Here is a 19202-nt window from a genome sequence, read left to right as displayed (position 1 = left end):
ACCACCGGGCATGCGCGTCCAGCACGCGTTGGATCTGATCCAGTACGTCATCTTGCTACAGGCTGCAGCGAGGACTTCTTGGGTAGTTTTGCCATTTGAAATGATAATTACAGCATGTTCTTATAGCTTATTACGGCTCTTCAGAGGGCTGCAGAAAGTTCCATTCACATGAATGGGCTTCCCAACGTTCGGAGGTCTGTTGAATCTATATAATTACCACAGCAAAGTATATATAATGGCCGCTGTCAATGGCAAAGGGTTTTGTGCTTTTGATTCACTTCTTTCATATAATTCCACATTCACTTATTGCAATGGAATTTCATTGAAAGTCAGCTAGTAAGACGTTGCCACGCAACACCGGAAACTATCTAGTTCTAGCTGTGTGACAAACTCTTTATTTGGCCAGTGTAAGCCAAGAAACAGTAGCAAAATATAATTGTAAGGGAAATTGCTTTCTTGAAGAGATTATCTTCCACAATTGTACTCTCTCTAGAAGTATAATAAGGTTATGGTTGGCTCAGTGAAACATATGTTTATGAACATATGTATTCAACTATGTATTTTTAGTAAAAGCTTTTTACTAAACAAAAAAACCTGTAATAAAAAAAAGTTTGTTTTGTTTACTGTAACAAAAAAGCTTCCTCTTCTGCATTCAGCAATACCATACACGAATTTTAGCTTGGGGTCGTACAAGTACTCGTTCAGATATTTTTTCTGTGGCTCTTGTGGTATAATTTCACAGTGGACTGGCACTCAAGCTGACAGACTGTCAATGGCTTGCAAAGAAAATGACAAGTAGAAATTTACAAGGACAGTCTGAGACCGAGCAAAGAGGTCAAAGCCATTACCAACCTTGCAAATGCCGTTGACGCAGATGTCGCGGCTCTGACTGCCCTCATAGCACTGCGTTCCATCCACGACGGTGTCTAGCATCCTCTCCGAGAAGTTCTCATTCACGGGTCTACAGTGCAGCTCGCACGGATTAACTGCGATGACACAAACATAGCCTTTCTGTAACGAGTGCCGCGACACAAAATCTCTCATTCTCGCCCAAACACATTCAGAGAGCAGCATATGAAGTGACAAAGTAGCACGATTCGGCATACATTGAGAATCAAGATTGTTTTATTTTCAAACAGAGATTGCGATTGCGAACAGACAACTAAACAAAACAACATGTACTTTACTAGAGGTTCTGATGTTTTTTTCATGCATTCTGACTTTAAACTGTTTAAGAGTTGTTTCTCATGATAAAAATGGCCAAAATTTAAAAAAAATTGTTGGACGTGTGAAGGAGTATTTCTGCGCCAAATACAGTCCTTCAGGATTCAAACAAGTTTCGGAAAGTTTTTTTCCTAAGTATGGCCCTGTATGACATCATGAAGGGCAGAATTCCTTGTATGGGCACTTCTCCCGGATGAGCGCGCGCGCGCACACACACACACACACACCAACAAGAGCGACAGCAAGAGCACGCCCATTGCTGGCATTTTGTGTTTAGACCTTTAGAAGTGTGTTTCTGGTGTGAGGGAAAGATCACCTTGTTCAACTTCCCAAATAACCCAGAGTTAAGGGAACAGTGGATGCAGTTTGTGTTTCCGGAGTTCTGCAAGCGTGCGTGTTTGTTCCTGGTTATGAGTGTAAAACCGCAGGCGTGAGTGAAACGACATCAAATGTGTGTGTATGTTTTGTCGGCAATCGACGCATAATGTGAACAACACCAATATAAAGTTATTCAAGGAGTGTGTGTGTGTGTGCTCAAGATTCTTTAGCTCCGCCCACTGTACGCTTCCACAAACTTTGCTGTTTTCGGAAAGAGTTGGTACAGCGTATCTGTTTTTTATAAATATTATGAAAAAACTAAAGACTTGGGAGATATGAAGGATAAACACAACTCTATAGATACTCAAGATTAACATGAGACTGCAGAAACTGTGTGTTATGGACCCTTTAATTACAATGAATTAGCGTTTTTGAACGAATATCTTGAATGAATGATTCAATGAGCCACTCGTGTTATTACTGGATGAATTAGCGTTTTTGAACCAATATCTTGAATGAATGATTCAATGACTCACTCGTTTCATTACTGGAAGAATCAGCGTTTTTGAACGAATATCCTGAATGGACGATTCAATGACTCACTCGTGTTATTACTGAATGAATCAGCGTTTTTGAACCAATATCTTGAATGAATGATTCAATGACTCACTCGTTTCATTACTGGATGAATCAGCGTTTTTGAACGAATATCTTGAATGAATGATTCAATGACTCACTCGTGTTATTACTGGATGAATTAGCGTTTTTGAACCAATATCTTGAATGAATGATTCAATGACTCACTCGTTTCATTACTGGATGAATCAGCGTTTTTGAACGAATATCTTGAATGAATGATTCAATGACTCACTCGTTTCATTACTGGAAGAATCAGCGTTTTTGAACGAATATCCTGAATGGACGATTCAATGACTCACTCGTTTCATTACTGGATGAATCAGCGTTTTTGAACCAATATCTTGAATGAATGATTCAATGAATCACTCGTTTCATTACTGGAAGAATCAGCGTTTTTGAACGAATATCCTGAATGAACGATTCAATGACTCACTCGTGTTATTACTGAATGAATCAGCGTTTTTGAACCAATATCTTGAATGAATGATTCAATGACTCACTCGTTTCATTACTGGATGAATCAGCGTTTTTAAACGAATATCTTGAATGAATGATTCAATGAAAAATACATTTTTTAACAGACTGTTGTCGCAGCTATGTAATTGATACAATCGTTATTTGAAGTGACATGTTCATTTCAAAAGGTGACTTCTTCTTCTGTAGACATCAGTGTTTACATCCGAACTATAAACTTTTAGGGTCAGATTTACTAAACAGTTAAAATTAGCGTGAGCATGCAATTCCATAAAAGCGCAGATGGGAGTGGACAGTTCTGTGTGTCATCTACTGACGACGTGCAAATAAATGAACATAGGAGCAGCCGGATAATTTCCATAATGACCAACGCAATCTACCAGTTAGAGTCTGGTTTAAGATGCTTCTTTTGGGCGGTCAATAATAGCGCAAAACACCAGTAAATTGAAAAAACGTACTAAATCACCTTTGATTCATTTAAATACTCCCATGAATTTTACGCCTGAAAGGGAAACTCCTACAAATGAATATGCAATAAGGGTCACCCGCAAAAATAACTCTGTCCACGGTCCATGTAGCCTAGAAATCTAGAGGCACCCTAGCGGCAGCAAATCTAATCAGCCGCGAGTGTCATCTAGCAACTCTCAATACAGTTCTGAGCTGTAAATGCCAAACTCTGGTTGGGCCAATCACATCGTGTTTAGAGTCGGTGGGCGGGGCTTCACATAATGACGCCAAAATTGCGCTTGCATGCTTTTAGTAAACACAGAAGCTGGCGAACGGCGGTCTTTCGAATCAGCTTTGACCGCCACTCTGGAAGACGTGGAGTTACGTTTTTCTCTGAGAAAAGAACAAAGAACGGCACTGAAGTCATTCTTTAAAAAGGAAGATGTGTTCGGAGTTTAGCCGACCGGATACGGCGAATGTTTAATCTGTCAACGAGCTCCGCTTCACCTTCGTTGCTCTGGTTGGTGTATCGCTATCCTATCGCGTGCAGAGGGAGTTTGAAAGACAACCGTTTATCCGCCCCTCGGATTGAGCTGTCTATGGTGAGTTTCCAGACCAAACATCTTGATGTGGGTCTGACTTGTCAGGCAACGGTCCACGCCTTTTCAGCGCTAATTCATCACTGTGTGTCTTTAGTAAATACTGACGGTAGTTTTTTAACGGCAAAAGAGGGTTTGTGCTGGCACAAGCTGTTAGTAAATCTGGCCCGTATAATGTCGATATTGAAAAGACTGTTTGTGAAGCTGTTTCATATCCATACATGACAACTGCTCTCTCTGGCTCATCGGCAGTGCCAACGCAGATCTGAATCAGTGTGATTTTGTCAAAGGTTTAATACACACAGGTGAATCATTATCATTTAGGAAAGAGATTGTGTGGGTGTTTGAATCTAAATCAATGTAGTGCCATAATGCGCACCTCTGTTATTCACATTTATCCATTTATAAAGCTTCCCCTTATAAGGGACGGTGTTAAAGCGGCTGCATTGGATGAATCTGAAGCTGGGCTGGTCCACAGGGCAGGGGTCAAGGTTACAGGTCCGATATCTGCGGCGCTCTCCCAGACAGTATTTACCGCCATACTTGGGTCTAAAAAAAAGAAAAATTCAAAACGTCAGAATTATTACAACTTGTTATTTGTAGAAATACACTAAAAAGACCTATATAGGCAAGTCAAAAAGCTTGCACTGGGTATAAAAAGAAATTTGATCAAACCAGCTATTGGCTCTAAATGCAATTAAAAGCATTTTTTTTTCTGTGGATCTTGTGCAAAACTGTCTGGCATGATGCAAGGGTGTTCTGGGTGGTTGCAAGGATGTTAAAAGTGGATTTTAAAGGAATTGTTTTTTTTCCTCTGTGAAAAGATGAGGAATATTTGAAAAATATTTGAGCTATTTTTATGCATACAATGCAAGTCAATGAGATCCACAAGCTCATTGATGCTTAAGTCACATGACATGCAGGAACCAGTGAGGATTGATGTTAGTTTTGGTGTCGTAATATTTGACTTGGACTTGATATGATCAATGATTTGATTGGAGAGTCAAAAGAGCCCACCATCATGCATCCAGCAAGCATCATTAATGAATGTGTCCAAACAGGTATCCCAATAATAATCCCAGGAATCGTCTGCCCACCCTAATCTATTATTGATCAGGTAAACATGTAACTTACACCATTAGTTAAACCAGAAAGTGGCATGTTAGGTGACTCAAACAAACAACGTACAGCTTTCTCATAGTTGTCTATGCAGAAGTATTTTAGCATCACTTAATTGTCAAGTTTTTTCTTTTTAATGGAAGATATTTGCTGTTATAAGTACAAGGAAGTAGTATATCTTTTTCCCACATGCTTGAAAAACTCTTCAGAAATTTGATGCAGATGTTGCACATGCTTTTCATCAATTACAACATCTTAGAGATGCATCCATAAATGGGCCACAACCTGTTTCTATAACCATTTCCATGTTCCAAAACTTGCTTGGGGTGCAAATCATCTTCCAGGATGAAGAAACACACGCCAAACCAAATACATTGAAATGGTTACACTTCACAAACTCTGAACATGTGGACCAGAGACATGACTTTTTATTGGTCTAGCGAGGCTCTCCAATACTGTATGCATGCACAATTTCTCACCATTTAATAATCTGTCAGAACCACAGAGACACATGAAGGCCATTGAGGATGACTGAGGTTATACATGATACATATATTCTGTATATATTAAATACTTTTACTTAAAGCCTTTATGTATAATGCATTATAAAGGTTTTTATAATGTATATAAAAATACATTATATATTGGCAGATTGCTCGTTACATCTGACATTGGTTGTTTGTCATGTGTTTTAATGCATTATACTTTTTAAAGGCATAACATAGTATTATGATGTATTATAACTGTGGATAAGACATAGGTTACACTTTATTTGGTGAAATTTTATAGTAACACTTTATTTTAAGATGTTACATGTTACTAAATGTATTTACTATAGTAATAACAGTAAATTAAGCATGATTACAAGTAACTAATCCTAACCCAAGCCCGGTAACACTTTATTTTACAGTCTCCTTTTTACACATGTAATTACTATGGTAATTTCTATAAATTATGCATAATTACATGAAACTAACCCTAAACCAAACCTATTCCCAACCCTTTAGTAAGTACATGTGGTAAATTAATATTACTCAGTATTTAAATGTATAGTTGCATTGTAACATGGACACCTTAAAATAAAGTGTAATCACAAACCCTAACCGTAACCCTATATTAAGTACATGTAGGTAATTAACATTACTCAGTACTTATTTGAGTAAAAACAATGTAACTATGTCACCTTAAAATATAGTGTAACCCACTTTATTTTAGTGTCATTCATACTATAGTAACTAAAAATTATGCATATTTACAAGGAACTAAACCTAATCCTTACCCTATAGTAGTTAATTATTATTACTCAGTACTTAAATGTACAATTAGACTGTAGTAGACACATTAAAATAAACAGATAAACTTTATTTTAAGTCGTTTTTGTTACACTTATACATTTAAGTACTGAGTAATATTAAGTAACTAACTACATATTCTTACTATAAGGTTATGTTTAGGGTTTACATTAATTTGCATTAAGATTCATTTATTTTGCATCATAAAGATTGCTACACAAAAAACACACTCTAACATTCTGCTGACATGCTGATGAGAAATAAGAGCAATCATTTCCTTGCCAACCATAAACATGCTAGCCTTTTCCCATACAATCTATGATAAAAATAGCTACTCCCATGGTGAGTGGTTTATCAGAGTAAAGCGAGTGAGTGCAAATTATGTGTGTGTGTGTGTGTGTGTGTGTGTGTGTGTGTGTGTGTGTGTGTGTGTGTGTGTGTGTGTGTGTGTGTGTGTGTGTGTGTGTGTGTGTGTGTGTGTGTGTGTGTGTGTGATTTTTGGAAACTCACACTGGGTTGACACAGTCCCTCTGGGCATTCTGAACGCCCGCACCGCAAGTCCTGGTGCAGTCGGACCACTGGCTCCACGAAGCCCAGCCTCCATTCATGCTCTCAGGCTGGAAGCCCGTCTCCACACACTCCCCATCAAAACACCACTGACAAAACAAACATCCAAGACTTTCAGTTAGTCAGAGAACATGGAACTACCTGGCGAACTGCATGCAGGGAAATGAAAAGCCCACAGAAAGCCTGGCTTGCCTTGCCCTCACCACACTTGGTCCCATCCACAGCACCATCCAGCCTGGAGTGGCAGGTCGAGCCCACTGTGCACCACAGGGTGCTGCAGATATTCTGAAGGGTACAATCATTTAAAGGGTTAGTTCACCCAAAAATAATAATTCTGTCATTAATTCCTCTCCCTAATGTGGTTGGACACCCGTCAGACACAGATGAAGATATTAGTGTTGAAATCCGATGGCTCAGAAAGGCCTTCATTGACACCAATGTCATTTCCTCTCTCAAGATCCATAAAGGCACTAAAGACGTCGTTACAAAGCCCATCTCACTACAGCGGCTCTACAATCATTTATGAAGAGGCCAGAATAGTTTTTGTGTGCAAAAAAAACAAAATAACGACTTATATAGTGATGGGCCGATTTCAAAACAAAGATTGAATATTTTTTATAAGCATCATGAATTTAGAGAGTTATACTATTTGGCATGTGATCTGACTTTGCCCTGTCGTAAAAGTGCAAATTTTCCAATATTTAGTGTTAACTATCAATCCTGAGTGTGAATCCTGAGGAGAGTTTTTGGGAAATTTCATCTTTTGTTAAAATTACTCCAGATTTACTCACTTTGACTTTTGAGGAAATGTATTTGAAAGACAAAAGTTATTATAAATAAGACTTTTAACCATTTTTATTTTAATTTTAAATTCTGTCCAAAACATACATATTGAAGATGTCACTAGCTGCGTTTCCATTACAGAGTTGCGAAAAACTTTTGCGATATTTCTTAAATGTCGATTAAAAAACTGTTGCGAAATGACAGCGTTTCCATAGCTGCAGTTATGCGACTAAAACATATTACTTTCCTCTCGCGATAGGTCATTCCAAAATGATGGCACTTGGTAGGTTTGTATATCCCATCCATCACACTAGCCATTATTTTTATTAGAAGGAGACGTGTGTGTTATCTAAGAATTAATGGCACGAAAAGCCCCTTAGTTTACTTAAGCGGCACGGATATGAGGTGTGTGTGTGTCAGATCTGCTTCAAGGTCTTCATGATAATGTAGCATTTCTGTGTTTAGAATCCAGTATTACTGTAATCCTATATTGTCTTTTATGAGTTTAATAAAGAACTCCGTCTCGTCTTCTCTCTAAACCGAACCATCATCTGTAAAGAATGATTGACTTTTACGCGCGCCAGGTTGACGCATATAGAGTAGAGTGAAATGTTTGAATTTGCATGTTAACTCAAATGTTTTTTTTATTTTTTATTTTTACCACTTTCGTTATTTTGGCTAGATATTTCGTTTGATGGGCATTTTAACTGAATTTAGAAATGCTTTGGAAAAGAAAAAAAATGGCATTTAATAAACAAAATAATTTTTTTGAAATGGAGACAGCGTTTGGAGTGAGTGCATGCAAAATAATTAGTTCCCTGAGTCCACAAATAAAAATAGACAGTTTATAGTTTATAATTATGTCATGAAATTATCTGTATAGATAAAAATGACAAGAGTATTGTAAATTGTTTCATCTCTCTTAAAGGAAGAAGGAAAAAATGAGAACGTCGGCGCTTTTATCGGCCGTGGGTTAAAGAAAATATAGCCTAACTACGAAACTAAATAGGCTACGTTTAGGACTAAACATTAGCCTGTAATATTATTATTTTAATTTATATGTTGATTATGAAAAGTGAGCAGCATGCGCAAGAATCGTTTGAGACCTGGGGAGTCACATGATTTTGATCACTTCGAGTTTTATTTTCTAGAAAGTCTTTCTTAAAAAATATATTTAGTTTTGTATAAATTGTATTTTTATTTTGATCGATGTTTCATCAATGAATTGCCTGTTTATTAGATAAGAAGCAAACTAAGATCGTCTGGAATGGATTGACGTGCGTAACTGGCCTGTTTCCTCTGCCTTTGAGTAAGGCTGAAAATACAGGCTGGCTCTTTCTGTTTTAATACATTTCTTGAATATATGTCTTAATTACAGTATATATAGCTTGTAGTCCTTTTTAGGAGAAAATATATGTCCTTTTAACTACATTATCTTGTTATTACGACACAATTGAGTGTGAAATATAATATATAGGCCCTATGTTGCAGCAATGCGTCACCGCAACAGGTGACATGCAAATGCGAAAAAAACGTTTCCATTGCAGTTTTGCGAAAATGTCCTTTTTCGAATTGCCTGAAAAACCACCTCATGAGAGCGTAAAAACTTTTTTGCGATATATGGGAGTTTTTGCGAAATTGTCGCGTTTCCATTGGGTGTATTTTCAATTCGCAATTTCAATTTGCGCAATTTGAAGGGTAATGGAAACGCGGCTACTGGCTGTATAAATTGCATTTTGAATGCTCTTTTTAATATATGAATATATCTCACACCGCTGACACTTAAAATGTCACACTAAAAATTTATGGAAACACATAATGCATCTGCTGTAATTGAGGCAAATACAGTGTATATGGTAATTCTGTATATAGAGTATACAGTAAATCCGTATTTAGAGTACACAATAAATCTGTGTATAGGGTACACAATAAATCTGTGTATAGGGTACACAATAAATCTGTGTATAGGGTACACAATAAATCTGTATATAGGGTACATAATAAATCCAAAATCATGGAGTTATATGCTGTAAACAGCTGTAAAAGCATTAACGTTCTCCTTAAAACTTTTACGAAATGGCAAACCTTGTGTACCAAACACAAACATTAATTGCATTTCTAAACCTCTGCAATTTCCTCTGGTTTCATGTCTTGAACGGTAACAGCCCTGATAAGGAAACTGAAGTCTGGTTTTATCTGTGTCCGAAGGCCCGAGTGGCAACTCTTCCGCTGTGTCTGTGACATTTGGACAGTAATTAAACGATGCCTAGTATCTGCCAACAGCTGCAGCAGAAAGCGGAGCACATCCCTGATGTGACTTGACATGACTGACATACAACCCTGCAATCTGATGCCCTTTTCCCTGTTTTTTAATTCTGCAGGATGCCACACAAACCAGATATGCTGGTTTCCCCCTTATTGTTCAGCTAGCTTACTATAGGTGAAAAATATTGTGATTTCAAGCTAAAGGGCTCTTTATTTTAAACAGTTCTTCTAGTTGAGACATAAGCTCTGCTATACTAATGATCAGTTTTTCCCCCGCACTAAAACAGCTGGGAATCAGATGGTACTGATGTAAGGAGAAACTGAGACTTCCTCTGTGATGGAAAAGTGTGTGTGTGGTCTATGCCCTAAAAGACACTTGAACTAATAGAGGTTTTTGTTGTATCCTTCACAGTATAACAGTGAGAAACTTTAAGCAGCACATGGATCTGGAAGAACATTAGTTGCTTAATGGGAAAGTTTCGTAATAAAAATAAAATTCAGAACAGCATCCCAACAGACATCATTGTTGAAAAGACCAGCACGGCTGGTGACCATGTTGTGTGAGCGACCATTTTTCTTCTTTTCTGTTATATTGACAAAATAAAGTCATGCACAGGAATTATGCGACCTGAACAAAACCAGGTAAACACCTTAGAACTACCATTTTGCACTTTGGGATTGTTTTTAACTATGAAAAGGGCTTTACAAATAAAATATATTATTATTATTATTATTATTATTATTATTATTACCATTGGTCTGTGATGGTGATGTAAAATAAGAAGGTCTTTGCCTTCGCCGTGAAAATTCTCCGGTTCATTTCTTCTGTTCAGTCTGTTGAGATCAGACACGAGTAAAAGCATCAACACACTGGAGAGACACTTCGTGAAGTTTTATTAACTAATTTCGAGAGGAGCACGAACAGATAATTAAACAAAGGAGCATGTCTGATAACTTAACCTAATCAAGCCAGGTGGAGTACATCCAGACAAATTAAACCTAATCCAACACGAGCGGAGCATACTTAACTAATCAATCATCATAATCAGGTGGAGCGCATATATACAACTGCCTTACCTTCCTTCAGTAGACAGTTTCTTAGCATCCCTCCACCACCCCATCTCCTCACTGTGATTCAATAAAACTCTTATCAGACTTCCACTAAACCAACCTAATACAGACCAGTCTTTAGACCATCCTTACCACGGGGGGGGGATTCTCTGGGTTCGGGCAAAAATCCGAGCCCGGAGCCCTCCCCCGGACAGCACGCCAAATACGCATAATCTTACTCTATTTAATTTGATGTAAGTGTGAACTCGTGAAATAGTAGAAATTGAATTTTAATTATAATTGGAAGAGATTCTGACAATCTATTGGATAAAGTGCTTTATATAAATAAAACTGACTGACTTTCCTAGAGAGCTGAATTGCAGAGCTGGTGCAAACATCCACATCGATACGATCTGATGCTTTCTTAACTACTGTTTTCTCACCGCTGTCAGAGAAGGTGCGATGGCACGTATTGTATCCGTTAGTTTTCTTCTTATTATTATTCTGCTTCTTCTTCTTCTGCTCTGGAAGTCTATGGCAACCCATGGAACTGTATGGTAAAAAGTTGTGAAATTTGGCACATGTATAGAGGACAGTCCAAATATTTACCAAAGCAAATTTGGAGTCTCCAACTCAATCCCTCTAGCACCACCAACTGTCCAAAATTACACTTACATTTATGCTAATAACTTTTAAGCTGTAAGGGTTTGAAAAACAAAAAAGCAACTCTGATTCCAAGACGATTTGATTGTACCCTATGACATCATCTTAAGTCATGTCAATTTTCCAGACAAAAAATACTTTTTCGAACTCCTAGACGGTTTGTCCGATTTTGATGATTTTTTAGATCATCTTCAAACCATGCTGGCAAATAGTTATCAAAAGCTTTTTGATAAACCAAACCGTTCTTATCAAGTTGGACACAAGGCTATATCTACGGAAGGCTTTAGCGTATTCAGACCAAACTTGGTACATCATCCCAAGCATGACCTGAGGCTGTATGTAGCATTTTGGCACAGTGCCAACTACTGGTCACGAGAAAAATTACTAATTGCTTAAACTTCTGAATAATTTTCCAAAAGTCATGAAACTGTTCCTACAGATTCAGTGCATCATGCCGAGATGAATGATACAAAATTTTCCCGTATTGGATATTGTGGGCGTCAGCCATTTTGAATTTTGTCCTAAAATGCTGTATTTTAGAACGCATAAGGGTTGTTAGGAAAATTGGTATGTGTCTCTGGGACAATGCCCTGAAGGTACTCAAAAAGTGTTGAGACAATGCCAATTTGTGGTCAAAAGTTACACTGAAAAGTAAAAAAGAATTATTAATTAATTTTGCCTATTTTAATGGTCTTGATAGATTTCTAGGGTCGTGCCGAAACCAATGATAAATGAAAACTTTCTTTTTCAAACTCCTGAATCTGATTGATCTGATCAATAATCAGATTGATCTGATTTTCAACTAAATTGGCTCAGCTCATCCTCAGACCATGCTGGCAAAAAAAAAAAATCTATTAAAAGCTTTTTGATAGACTAAACCGTTCTAGAGTAAAGCATCAACAAATTTGTTGGCATGTTTTCAAACTGATTCTGAGGCTGTAACACTGCAATGTTTTTGGCAAATTGACACCAAACTTTTTATGTGTCATTGTCACCTCACACTGACCACACCATAATAATTTTGATAACAGCGCCACCTATTGGTCAAAATTGATAAGCAAGTTAATCATATTTAAGTGATTGTATTAATGATTTTTCAGCCATTTTAACTAAAATAATCTAAAACCATCTTAATACCTCATTGTTGCAGTTTTGTGAAGCTCGCAGCCATGCTTGCATGTCACTTTCCCCTGTGAATTGCTGTTTGCAGCTCGATTTTTTGTTTAATTTGTTATTGAGAGGAACGCGAGCAGCACATATTAACATATTCATCTTAATGCCGCTCTCAATGCCAGATGTTTGCTAACAGTAAACCACTGGTCACGTATTTCTAACTTATTTTTACCCTAAGCAAAGAACTGAAAGGGATATTTAAGAAGCTCTCATATATTTTTATTAGGTTACGTTATATCCTTCTTTTCTTTACAGTTCCCAGCAGATGTTGGGTTGAAAATGTTTCTCTCCATCTGCACTGCATAAACAGATCATTTAAGAACCCGTCAGCCCTTGTGTACCCTTTTTCCTCAGTAGTTTGGCATCTGATGGCTGTCTGCAGGGGGAATCGGAGGTATTTGTGGGTTTAAGGAAAAGTCTTACGTCTTGGCCCAGGGGCGTAGCCATCTTTTCAGAAGTGAGGGGGACAGAAATGTCGTAATACCAATTTTTTTTTTTTTGGACCAATATAATTTATCGCATCTCTTGCTTTTAATTGGGCAAGATATCAAATACACTGCTGAACAATAACCAATAATTAATATCTATAATATTATTCTCCTATTCACCTATTTTTTGTTGTTTCCAATTTTATGATTGGTTTATATACCACAAACACTTCTGCATTAAGACTCCATTGATTGTATGCAATGTAAAAAAATATATATATTCTGATGTAACTCATCTGTTCTCTATGTGAATATATAGTAAAATGTAATTTATTCCTGTGATCAAAGCTGAATTTATCATCATTACTCCAGTCTTCAGTGATCCTTCACTAATCATTCCCATATGAGGATCTGATGATCAACACACACTTATGATTATTATCAGTTGTGCTGCTCATGGTGATGCTAAATTTTCTAAACATTTGTGGTAAAATTAAAAAAGAGAGAAATTAATACTTTTTTAATTGATCAGACATGCATTAAATTGATCACAAGTGATATTTTTAATATTACAAATTAGATAATTTATTTAATAAATGCAAATAAATGCTGTCCATTGAACTTTCTATTCATTAAAGAATCCTGAAAAATAACATGTAGGCTATCATGGTTTCCACAACATTTTGGGAACTGTTTTCAACACAGATAATAATCATAAATGTTTCTTGATTATGAAATCCTCATCTGAGAATGATTAGTGAAGGATCATGTGACACTGAAGACTGGAGTAATGATGATAAATTCAGCTTTGATCACAGGAATAAATTACTATATATTCACATAGGAAAAAAGGCGGTTTTAATTTGTAATAATGTTTAAAAATATTAGTTTTAACTATTTTTGATTACATAAATGCAGCCGTGGTGAGCAGAATACTAAACATTAAAAAAAGCTGCATTATTCATATGATACTTTATTGTCAATAAATAGCCTACATTGAGATGACTTGAAAAACACACATAAAGCATATATTGTCGCAATCGTCTGATTGTCGTCGTCACGTTTCATCACTAACGATTGTTTTCCTTCAGCTGCAGCTCCAGCGTGACTGGGTATTACGAATCCGCTTTTGGACTTGCTGTGAGAACGCCCTCCTCATATTAAGATTCGGAAAAAAATTACAGGTCATGCATAGATAATTTTTTGTCTCTGAATTTAAATCTTGATGTATTCACATTAGTTTCTATGTAAATACACTTGCCCCTGACCTCAAGAAGCGCGCTATCAACCGAGTTTAGAGAAGGCTGTCGTTAGCGTCCCTGTTAACTTGTCCGCCCCCGCACAGGGTAACGCCGGTTCGAATCCCGCTCGGAGCGGGTCGACTAGGAACGGTGAGACCCAGTAAAAGTGCGGGGGACGAAAATACATTTTATTAAAAGTGAGGGGGACACGTCCCCCGCGTCCCCCGCGTAATCTACGCCCATGTCTTGGCCTGTCGATAGTCAATAAATCAATGAAACCCAAAAACCGTGATATGAACCAAACCGTGGATTTTGTGAACCGTGCCACCCCTAATATGCACCTAAAACACAATCATATTTATTCAAATGCATTTTTTGTAAACAGACTGAGAGTCCATTGCTTTTAATGTTTTTGGACTAAACAGTCTTTAGAAATCAAAGTTTATTGATCTTTGAAAAGGTGTACCTGCATTATTATGCCATTGTCATTATTTTAGATGAAAATGGTCTCAGAACGACAATATTATCGTTTATCGCAATAATTTCGTGGCCAATTTCTTGGACAGCAAAATTTGTTATCGTGACAGGCCTACTTACGTCTACGTCGTCACAGAGCAGTGAGTTGGATCCGTACTGGAGCTTGCACTGATGAGCAGCGCTGTACAGGACCCCAGGGGGAGCAGGGTGCATCGCCAGCTCGTTTCTGACAGGAGGGTCATCCAGACACCAGCCCCAGCCTCGACTGCAGAGAACAAGACAAAAACACACCGCAAACGCTTTAGGAATCTCATTCTCAGTTCAGCACTTTTATAGGTTGCAATCAGAGTATGTGAGTGGAGTGGAGCGGCAGCAATTTCCCCGCCGCGCTCTAAGCGTTCAATAATCACTCCGCTCCGGGTTCACCATTTCCCGCTCCTCGCTCACTGATATCAGAAACACTGCTCCGTCTTCGCTCCGAGGAAATTTGCAGCTTAAGTATGTAACTGTATGTAAGAAATGTATTTTAATTAATCATAAAATGACCCTGATATGTCACTGGACATTAAGCAATCATGTTCATTTCAAACACTTCTAGTAAACACTAACAGTAGTCCGGCCAAGATATTGTCATTTAAAAGTTGTAGTTGCAGCCCTAAACGGATGTTGACATGTTGTGTTTTGGCCTGAAGCTCCGCCCTCCACCTATCGACCAATCACAAAGTCAGTAGTGTTTCTGAGTTGCCAGATCTGGTCTAGTTACCACAGCTGCAGATCTACAAACGTTCCTGCTGATCCTGCAGCTAATCTGGCAACCTCGAGTCAGGGGGAGGGGGAGAGGGGACAGTGATTGCAGTACCAGTTTTGGCCCCAATCTTACATACACTTCCTTTAAGTATGCTCTGCAGTATCACAAAAGTTTGGTTTATAACATACATTAAATGAAAAAAACAAAAAACAAAATAAACAATAGAAGACTTTTTCCAACGACATGCCAAGCTTATTAGGCTTTATCAGCATTAAAAGTTAAACACTGCTGCTTTTGGAGTGCAAATTTTGTTTGGAAAGCTGAAAATAGTATGTTTTCATCAGTTATTTTATCTACTGGTCACATTACAAATTTTCTGCTAATTTAAAATTAGATACAGATAACTGTAAGCAGATTACATTTGTTTGAATGCATTAGAGAGAGCATTTGCATGCGTGAATAAGTGCTACCTGTTTAAAATGCGCTTTCACCCGATCATAGTCAGTGTGTAGAAGGTACAAAAGAATTAATTGAACTATAACTTCCCGCTCAAGTCCATCGCCATCCTCATTGTACATTCTTTCTGATTTGAGTGATCCATCAGTGTCAAGCTAGTAAAATGTGTTTAATGTGTGAGTTCTGACTAAAAATACTGTTATATTATGGGCTGCTGGCATGAATTGTACTCGTGATGGAGCGGTTGTGGAGAGCAAGTGAAAACCACGACGCTCCGACTTTTAAAAAGTGCTCCTCACGCCATCCAAAATCACCTCGCTCCGCTCCACTCACGTAATCTGGTTGCAATATAACAATATCTTAACTGAACAGCCGCTTTCATCTGAAAAAAAAATCTGAACTTGCGAAAACTCAGAAAAGGCCACCAGCTTCAGAACTTTGAGTATTCACAATTTATGGAAACATTGTTGGTTAAGCATAATAGTTATGCTAACTCAAAAATAATAATAATTTTACTTGTTCAATAAACGTGCATTCTACATAAAGCTGATCACTAATAATTACATAAAAGTGACTTAAAATTTGCATGAATGTGGTAAACCAGACTGTAAAAGAACATTTTTTTGCACCTCAAACTGTATATAACTGTTTGTATATTTAAATGTATCTTTGCTTATTATGTACAGGACATGTAGCTTTACTTAAAGCACTTATACATATTATGACAACATTATAAAGCTTTGTAGATGTATTTGTCACTTTAAGCAGTAAAATACCACTGTAGTATGATACTGTGAAGATCTCAAGTAAACAATGTCAAGATATGAGACTTGGTAAAAAGGGAAAAAAATGACACTACAGGATATTTAACTCATTTATGTGGATACAATTATGCCCATTGTGTGTTATAAATCATAATACTCTTTAATAGTTATAAGCACATGCTTCATCTGGTGTTATAATGCATTGTACTCTTAAAAGTTATAACCACATATTAGTAAGTATTAACTGTTGTTAGGATTATTTATCAGATAATATAACATGTAATGCATTATGCAGCTATTATAATGCATTATAAATGCAGGCTTCAAAGAAAGTGTTACCAAAAAATAATTCAATTATAAAGCATGAGACAACCGTGTCATTATTCAGCTAAATACATTTCACATTTTGTTCTCGTCTGGTAGTATCAGTGCAGTCAAATCAATAATATTACTGGATATCTTTTAGACCTTGGAGGAACAGCAATCTTGCATTTTTGATATTGCTTAATTTTACAGCATGTATAGTTGGTACTCCTGGGTAATTTAAATGTTAAACATTAATATGCATAATTCTCCTATTTAGTAGTTAAAAGTTGTTAGAAGTTAAAAATATTTCCATTAGTGATACTAAATATGTCTTCACTACGAAACATGCTTTTCTTACTTAGCATTTTTGTCTTGTTTCTAATCTAATTATCTAAAAATTCTTACATTAGGAAACATTTACTAGACAAGTAAAAATTATTGTCTTGTTTTGGGGAAAAAAACCCTCAAAATTAAGAGAGTTTTTGCTTAAAATAAGCTAAATAATCTCTCAAAGGGGTAAGAAAAATAATGATGTTTTAAGAATTTTAGATGTTTGGACTAGAAACAAGACAAAAATACTAAGTAGGAAAATAATTTTTTGCAGTGTTTAATTTCATTTTTGCCAGATGCTATTCTACAAAGCACAAGAAAAAACATCTTGACTATATAGAAAATCTTTCAGCCATAAAATAAAATAAAATATTTAAGCCATGCTATTGTGGTACAATATTTAGTTTCTAAACAACACTCTTTAAGTCACAGAGGACATGCAGCTTGTCAGCCTTTAATTCAGGTTTTGTCCTGAAACACTCAAATAATACAGGAGAAAAACACAGATAGCAGCTAGAAATGACACTGAGGGTAATTGGATACATCCTGCTGCCAATTTCCTTTTAAAAGCCCATGATTGTTTTGGTCCGCTTGAGTAAAGACTAAACTGCTCAGAAAACAAGGAGAGACTCTTTCTGGACACATGCCATCAGTCTGTGCGCCTCCCAAACCGCATGGTCCTTCCCTCAAATTCTCTGAAACATTCTTTTTATTTTAACAACTAGCATAATTGTCTATTTTTACATCTACAAGCCAATAACATCTACAGGGCCTTCCAAAACACAAAAAAAAAACATTAGCAGAAAGAGACGAACATATGTAGAATTAGGACTGAAATGACAAAAGGGAGAATTTACTAAATCTAAGTAATAGCATTCTGGGAAATTAAGTGTCCCTAAAATCTATCCGTAGTATATCCTCCTGAGACCCAGGAATAGACTTATTTTAGTGAGTTTCTCTGACATTATCCATGTCAGTTTTAGGTCAGGGTGTCCTGTAAAGATCACATTCGGGGCTTTGCACAGACACCAAATGTTTGGAGGTTTCACCAGGACAACAACAACTTCTTGGTTTTTAAAACGACTGACATTAATGTGTAACACTCTTATGGAAATATGATAATATTGTATAATTATAATTTAAATCAGATTAAATTTCAAATTGTTTTTTATAAATCAACATCTCAGGAAAATTGGGTTTCTAATCAAAATATGACTTTCTGTTACAGAACAGGGCATTGATTCCATAGATGTCCACTGTAGAGGACACCAGGACTTAAAGTATGTTTATCAGGCATTTTGGAGCCACAACAAGATAATAAGGAAAGAAATTACATATCAATATTCCAATGAAATATTAGATATTATTATGAAAATGTTGCCAATTATTTCTCCCATTATTACACTTATTTTTGCATTACATGTTCCTAGAGCACATTAATATGCAAATTATATCCAGTGTATAGATACATTGCATTGAATGGGAAAACCCATGTATGGTCATTTTACCCACATATTGCATAAAGTAAAATGGCATATCAATGCATCCTGTTATGATTCATAACATTGTTCAGAATCATTTTTAAACAAAGACTGTTTAAAAAAATCCTAAGACCTAAAAACTGATCGGTGAATTAAAAATAAACCCCATTGTTTTTGCCTGTACATGCAATTTCATGTCATTATATTTTTTAAACAATTGAGGCCCGGTGTCAACTACAGAAGACACATATGAATAAAATATCTTTTTTTTTTAAATGATTTTTTTCCCCCCTATTTGTTTCTTATGCTCAATATAATGACACGAAAATATACTAAATTCAAAAACACAAAAGAGTCT

General features: G+C 36.6%; 1 protein-coding gene across 1 annotated transcript in view; it reads right to left on the bottom strand.

The window, feature by feature from the left end:
- The window catches only part of LOC137091355 (A disintegrin and metalloproteinase with thrombospondin motifs 7), a 113749-nt gene that overhangs the window by 62490 nt on the left and 32057 nt on the right, over positions 1-19202 (bottom strand). The window contains exons 9-13 of the mRNA XM_067455724.1: positions 14880-15024; positions 6872-6964; positions 6623-6768; positions 4081-4250; positions 853-986 (exon numbers count right to left, since the gene is read on the bottom strand). Of these exons, the coding sequence (XP_067311825.1) occupies positions 853-986; positions 4081-4250; positions 6623-6768; positions 6872-6964; positions 14880-15024 (688 nt within the window). The remainder of the gene's footprint in view (positions 1-852; positions 987-4080; positions 4251-6622; positions 6769-6871; positions 6965-14879; positions 15025-19202) is intronic.

This window comes from Pseudorasbora parva, chromosome 1 (assembly GCF_024679245.1).
Source record: "Pseudorasbora parva isolate DD20220531a chromosome 1, ASM2467924v1, whole genome shotgun sequence".
Taxonomy (NCBI): domain Eukaryota; kingdom Metazoa; phylum Chordata; class Actinopteri; order Cypriniformes; family Gobionidae; genus Pseudorasbora; species Pseudorasbora parva.
Note: the sequence above shows the minus strand (reverse complement) of the source record. Positions and strands in the feature narration are given on the sequence as shown.